The sequence below is a fragment of the Hippocampus comes genome, unplaced genomic scaffold (genome assembly GCF_001891065.2).
Source record: "Hippocampus comes isolate QL1 unplaced genomic scaffold, H_comes_QL1_v1.1 scaffold45, whole genome shotgun sequence".
Taxonomy (NCBI): Eukaryota; Metazoa; Chordata; class Actinopteri; order Syngnathiformes; family Syngnathidae; genus Hippocampus; species Hippocampus comes.
This window is the reverse complement of record NW_017805783.1, coordinates 3,399,371-3,406,513: the sequence shown is the minus strand read 5'-3', so window position 1 is coordinate 3,406,513 and position 7,143 is coordinate 3,399,371. Positions and strand designations below refer to the sequence as shown.

At 39.6% G+C, this 7,143-nt stretch overlaps 1 protein-coding gene across 1 annotated transcript in view; it reads right to left on the bottom strand.

Annotated features, from left to right (window-relative positions):
- Window positions 1–7,143, bottom strand: part of galnt9 (polypeptide N-acetylgalactosaminyltransferase 9) — a 97,416-nt gene that overhangs the window by 25,420 nt on the left and 64,853 nt on the right. The window contains exon 6 of the mRNA XM_019885344.1: window positions 1,101–1,218. Coding sequence (XP_019740903.1) covers window positions 1,101–1,218 — 118 coding nt within the window. The remainder of the gene's footprint in view (window positions 1–1,100; window positions 1,219–7,143) is intronic.

Below are 7,143 nucleotides of genomic sequence, written 5' to 3'. Positions count from 1 at the left end.
TTTTTTTTTTTTTTTAGAGGCGTTTGGTATTGGATGACGTTTTAAGATTTGGATACAAGGGATGGAAAAGGTAAGAGTAGTATATCTCGTATCTTTGACAAGCATAGGTGGGATTTAGAGCCGAAATGCTTCCACTTGGCTTGAAAGAATTTCTGTGATTTTAATCAGCAAACCAGCAAATGAATTCTTCAAGTCTTTGGCTCACATGAAGCATTAAATTCAACTCCAAGCAGCAGCAAAAGAGCCTTTGGCTTGGCTGTGAATTTGCATAAGAGAGATTTTCCACGTGCACTTCAATTTCAGAAATTCTAACTGCATATTTTAATCGTGGTTTCTGTTGATGCCTTTGGGTTTTTGTATCTTACTCTGTAGCCTAAAGCTGAAAAACACGGGAAATGTCTTTCGAAAGTTGTGGCAAATATGTATATTTCACAAGTCAAACCAGAATTATTTAGATAAACACAGACTTTTAAATGTTAGATTTGTGGTAATGGATTTTAAAAATGTATTTTTAGCTTTGATTCAGTCACATTAAAACCTTTCTGCCTCAGGTTTATATTGATTTTGGTTTATTCATCCTAATTTGAATGAAGTTGGGACATTTTGTCAAGCATAATATTACAATGTTTTGCAAATCCTCAGAGGTGTGCAATTTACGAAATTTTGCCTGTCCGTCATTCATCATCCTTCAGCGGCAGCCGCGCATCATCACCAGACCGTCATTTTTTTCAAGCTGAAACAAACTGTACTGGTTAGTCGTTAGTCCGTTCATCATGTTATTTGAACCACACTTCCGTCATAACATAAGTTGAAGAGGATTTGCAAATAATTATATCCTGTTTTTGTTCACATCCCAGATTCAGTAGAATTGGGCTTTGTATCTCAGTGATTCAGCTTTGGAGCAGGTCTGGACTCAGTCCATGCATTTATTCATAATAAAACAATGATAACAGAGTTTACATAGATTCCCCTGAGCAACTTTCTTGACTGTTTTAGACTTTTTTTTCAGCCCAAATGGAAAGATTGTCCTCTTACTTCTTCCAAACCTCCTCCAACAGTTAATGCATGAAAAGTCAGCTTTGTTGCAAAACAGATTTTACCCTCATGCCAAGCTCGATATTCTCTCCTCCATAGACCTCCATACCAGGATCCAGCAGGCCAATTTCTCCAAAGTACTCACGATCTACCACAAATGAGCAGCCAATCATCGCTGGGGTTCTGGAAGACAGAGATGACAGGATCATTACACTAAAATGAAAAGACAGAGGGTGCTCCTTTTCTACACTTCCCTTCAAAAACACTGGAACAGTGAGGTTGATTAATTTAGTTTTTTGTTTTATTCATGAGGATCACTTTCTCAAAATAATTAGAAAACATAAAAATCAATATGCAACACTCTATTTTTGTCAATCTCAACTAATAATTTTGACACTATTTCGAGAAAATGACAATGTCCCATCACTAGCAAGTTAATTTTAGAGCGGGTCCACGGACTATTTTTGTGGTCCATGTGGGAGGGGAGGGTCATCTACCTCGTGGCTGTGAGCACCACGTTGGTGACCCCTGGTTTAGAATGTCCCGAAGAAGAGAGAAACCAGTGGTGTAAAGAGTAAAAAGGGCACGAACATGTCCAAAAAATAGCAGCAGATGATGACCAAAACATTGTGAGAACTGTTATTAACATCAGCAATAAACTTCAGGGGTTCTGTGTGAAGGTAACCCTTCTACAAGACTTCATTAACAAAAGTAAAGAGCAACCAGAGAATGCACAATGCTTATCAAGTAAGAAAAAAAATTGAAGATAAGGCTGGAATTAGCCAAATACCTCAAATAAGTTTCAGATAAATGCGTTCGCATCACAACAGTGGCTTGCATGGTCTCCTGGGATGACCTCATTAACTTCAATCATAAACAACATGAAAACAAGCAGCAACAATCAAAATGAACTCCAAAGTCGACAGAAACATTTGGTCTGCCAAGTTATTTTTTAAAACTTTGGCTTGCAGTTCATTAATCAACTAACATACCGCTAATAAACATGCACAGGGAAATAAATGCTTTAAAACAAACACCACTGCATACACATGGCTGCAGGGCAAAAATTATTCATACAACAATAAGGACAGTTACAACAATAAATTAGGAATATAAAAACAGTAAAAAGCACAAAAACTGTCAAACTAAAATCAAGTCTCATATGAGTCCCCCCACCTCATCTGCTGACCTGAAGCACCAAGCAGGTATGTTGAGGTAGATGAGCTTGGAGAGGTAAGGTGAGACAAGCATAATGAATTACGAATACATTGTAACCATTCTGTATGGTACCTGTCTTTCATCAGTCAGCGCCCCGCAGTCACAATGTCTTTGAGTTATTATTAGACTTGGTTATTGAGAGCTATTCAGGCTAATTGCTTAACTTTTTCTTGTCAATCAAGCCTTTCCCTGATGACAGCTCCTTTCAGTTGACACCACAATGAGTTGCTTGAGACATGCATTCACCAGAGGCCCATGTTTTTTTTTCTATTAGCTGCCATATGAACAGCCGAATCAAACTATTACTAAGCTATTCAAGCTTGTACGTTCGCTTACATGCACAATTTCAGTGGTCTGGGATTCATTTTTTCACCGGATGCACAAGAAGAAAAGGTAATTGGATTTTGTTGGCCACATTTGATTCATGTGCATAATTCATGTGTCATAAATTACAGTGTTGCTTGTATCTAGACCCCCCCCCCCCCCGCCGCCATCTTTCCATTCCCCAAGGCTGTTGAACAAAAATGTACTTATCGTGTATCTCAGTTTCTCTGACGGTAGAAAAGATAATATGTCCCTCAACCACTGGAGATACGACAGGGTTGAGTTTTATTTCTAATTAAAAAAGTATGAGCCCACGTGCAGGCAGTGAAGCAAATGCCAAAGCATTGGCTTGTAAATTTGAGACTTTTGCAGCCTGGGGTGGTATGCCAAAGATAATTGTCTGATAGTTGAATGCTGGAGTCTGAGAACGGATTTTGTAAAATACATCAAATATCTGTTCATCTCCATTGTTGAGTGAGGTGCATGCCCGGAACATATTTGTCGTACACTTATGCGGGTACACAGCTTCACTTCTGACCTCGGTATGGCCATATCTTAAACTCAAGATTATGTCGCCACACGTCTGAAGAAAGCTCAACCCCCAAATCCTTTTCCCATGCCATTTCAGTTTCCATTCATCCATCCATCCATTTTTAATCCCGTTCAAGGTTGTAAGGAGCTGCAGCCAATTCTTGGCTGGCTTTGGGCGAAAGGCAGACGACACCTTGGACCGGTTGCCAGTCCATTGCTGGGTAGTTGCCATTTTAGTTTTATCCCATGATATCATACTAGTGTAAATCACCAATACACGTTCATTTTCATAAGGATCCGGTGCTATAAATGGCATCAACATTATTCCTAGATGCTCGGACAGGAAACGAGGGAAACTTTTTCTGGATAAAGCCACACGTGTGAATCAACATCAAGTAATGTGATTTGGGTGCATCTTTGTAATTTTCAAGTGTTTCAAAGAATCATGACATCAGGGTGCAAATCAGAGAAGAATATGTGCCCACTTCCATGCCAATTGTAAAATGCATTGTCAAACCTATTTGGACGAAAGAAGTTATTTGCTCCTGTCAAATACCTTCTAAACTGCTGTAAAATTGCCTCCAAAAGTGTAACCACATCCGAATTGAGGCTGTAAAAACCACGTTCAGAACACTGTACTACAGTTGTGTGGTGACTATGATGTGAGGGTACGTAGCATAATTGGATAATACTGTAGTTCAAATACAAACTGAAAACTGTTTATTCTCGTATATGTAAATCCCACTTTTTTTTTTATGACATATTGTTTGGTGCCCAATAATAGCAATGATAATTGTGTCATCATAATTCACCAGTATCTCTTTCAACCTCCAGGCATCCATTCATCCATCCATCCATTTTCTAATCCGTTTATACTAATGAAGGTCGCGGGCATTCTGGAGCATATCCCAGCTGTATTCGGGCTGTAGGTGGGGTACACCCTGAACTGGTTGCCAGCTAATCACAGGGCACACATCGACGAACAACCATTCACACTCACAATCACACTTAGGGATATAATTTACAACTACTATGCCGCCCTCACAATCCAAACTGATAAATCCCTTACTGTGTGGGAATGTTCCTATTCATGCTCCATGCGTACTTCTGTGCGTACGCATGCTTGTTAAATGAGGCCTCAGGCGATTGTGAGATGCAGTTTAATGACCTAGAACTTGGCCAAGTCAACTTTTTCTTATTCTCGGTATTGTATTGAAATGTGAATTTGTAAGTAATTAAATAATGATTTATGCTTTTGTCAAGTGTAGCACAAATTTAAATCCACCGCCTTGATTGAAATGTTTGTTTTTCTTCTGTCTTTTCTTTCTTTTTTGGGGAAAATTTCCCTTCATAACAAGTACTTCATCAGTGCAGCTCACTGAAATGATCGTTTTTAAGTGCATGATTGCACTTTTAAAACTAGCACAACCTGAAAAGAACCTCAGGTCAGCATGTACAGCAAATATTCAAGAATATTCTTCACAAAAGTGGGGTAACCCACTCCAGCAACAGGCCCTAGGGTTCTTTTATACCACTATTATCTGCTGGGTCCCATCTTAAGTGCTTTGGGACAAAGGCCCATAAAAAGCACTCTATTCATCCAGTGTTCTCAACAGTTATTTTTTTCCTCTAAAGTGACTTGCTAGGTATATTCTTCCTTTTGAAGTTCATCATTTGAGATACCATGCATGCATGCTCATGCATGCAGATGTATGCACACACACAAACATACACTCACACACACATACATTTCAGAGGACTATGGCCAGACTGTTAATTCAGTCAAGAAACAGAACAAGCTCCATTGGTGATGCTTTATGAATCACAAAGAGGAAGATGGTTGCACATAATATACATAACATTCTGGGCCACCACGAGATTTGGGTATTGAGGATCAAGTGGACGCTGAACTGTATAGACGGATGCACAGTATAGACAGTATACAGGTATTCAATATAATACCATCTGGTCTCTTCAGCATGATAAACTACTTTGATTTGCACACTGTACTTTTCCCATGCGCTATGTACTTTACACGAGGTCCTTGCTGGGTCGCACTTGTAAGTTGATTATACACCTAAAATCAGAGAGCAATAAATTATGTAACAATACTCTGACACTACTCCACAGAGATCAAAAGTATTGCTGAGGTTCATAAAAAACTAAACAACAACAACAATAAAAAGCTTCCGTTTTCTGCTCAGTGCAATTTAGACTCTCTATCGGTCCATGCAATGTTAGAACTTAATTGTAAACTTTAACTTAGCAGATGATTTCCACACTTTGGCTCAGCTCACTGGCTGTCTGTCGCCCCCACCATTCTCTGCAAAAGATCCAAACGGATAAAGTGAATACGGACCTGTGGACCTTTTGCAACCTGCTCTTGGAAGAGGCTGTACAGTGAAACTCCTCTACAACGAAATCATGTTTGCAGCAAGAAATGTTTCACAACAGGGGGTTTTCACTGTCGCAAATTTTATCTCAGATGTAAACGCGCACACGCACGCACGCACGCACGCACGCACGCACGCACGCACGCACGCACGCACGCACGCACGCACACACGCACACACACACACACACAGAAAACGTATGTGTGTACTCTTTATTTATATTCCAATACGTAGTGCATAAATATGAGCATACACTTATTTGACACTTCATATAGCCAGTGTAGAAAGAAAACAACGGGAAATTGCAAAATTCACTTTCACTTATATCAATTTCTTGCATAATGTCTTTTACTTTGCTTCCTCCGTCTTTCATTTTTATTATTTTTATCCTGTCTTCAAGCGTGAATGTTTTTCTTTTCTTAACTCCTTGGTCTGCAAAGGTCAGTTTCGGAGCCATTTTAGCAATGTAACGTTCGTGCTGCGTCTGAAACTAACAGTAACAAATACTTCCTGGACTACTGCGCATGTGTAAACCAGTGTGGTGGTTGCTGTTGCTGTTTCCAAACGAAGCAGTAGAGGTCGCTGTCACACACACACACACACACACACACACAAATATGAGTTTCAACATCGTTGGTCAATCTGGTGACGGGTGGTTGTGTTGGCTGCTAAATGCTATCTTGGTTGACAGTTCAACAGTTGAAAACAATTCAATGCCCTCATAAGGTACTCCAACATCCTTGCTCACGATTTACCAAGCCTGCTCCTTTTTAGTCTTGGTCCCGGCTGGTAAAGGCAATATTAGTTGTCATGTTGGTAGTAGTAACTGGTGCAACTCCTTGTTACTGTTAGTTACATTTCCATAACTTGCTACTAGACATGAAAGCTTTTTTTAAATGTCTATTGCACGTTTTTATTGTTCTCCAGATGTTTTCGGCATTGTGGGCTCATTTTTTAAATACTTTTTTTCCCTTCATCTCAGGTGACAAACAGTTTACATACAAAAAACGATTCAAATATCTGTCTAGCCATTCACACTAAATTAAGAGTTCTGAACCTCTGGGACCTCAAAGTTTGTCTTGCACATAATCAGAAGAATAACCGCAAGCATGCTGTTCTTGTACTTTCTTGTGACCTCTTTCTGTCTCTGGTGTTCAAACGGCCAGAGAGGGCACTGAGAATGAGCTTTGACTGGCCACCCAGCTTCTGTTGTTGATGGGAAGAAACCTTGCGGAACAAGTGGGCGAATGATTTCCAATAGAAATCCACACAGCTGAAACGCTTTGCCCTTGAGGCAAACTGTCCATAAGCAGCTTGTGAGTAAAGTACAAACGTTAAAGTAAAACAAAAATAAAATGAAATAGTCCACAGCCTTACCGAAAGTAATGTTAGGTGCACAGGACTGCAGCTATGCTACAATGAATACAGTAATCCCTCGTTTATCGCAGTTAATGGGGACCAAAACCACCCGCGATAAACAAAAATCCGCGAAGTAGCGACCAATTAACATATACAGGTAAAAAAAAAAACATTTTTTTTTTAAGTCCGCAAAAAGTCTGCAAACGATCCGCAAGAAGCTGCAAAACAACAGCGAGTCACACAGAGCAACATATACAGTACTGTACTCCATGTATATTTAAAA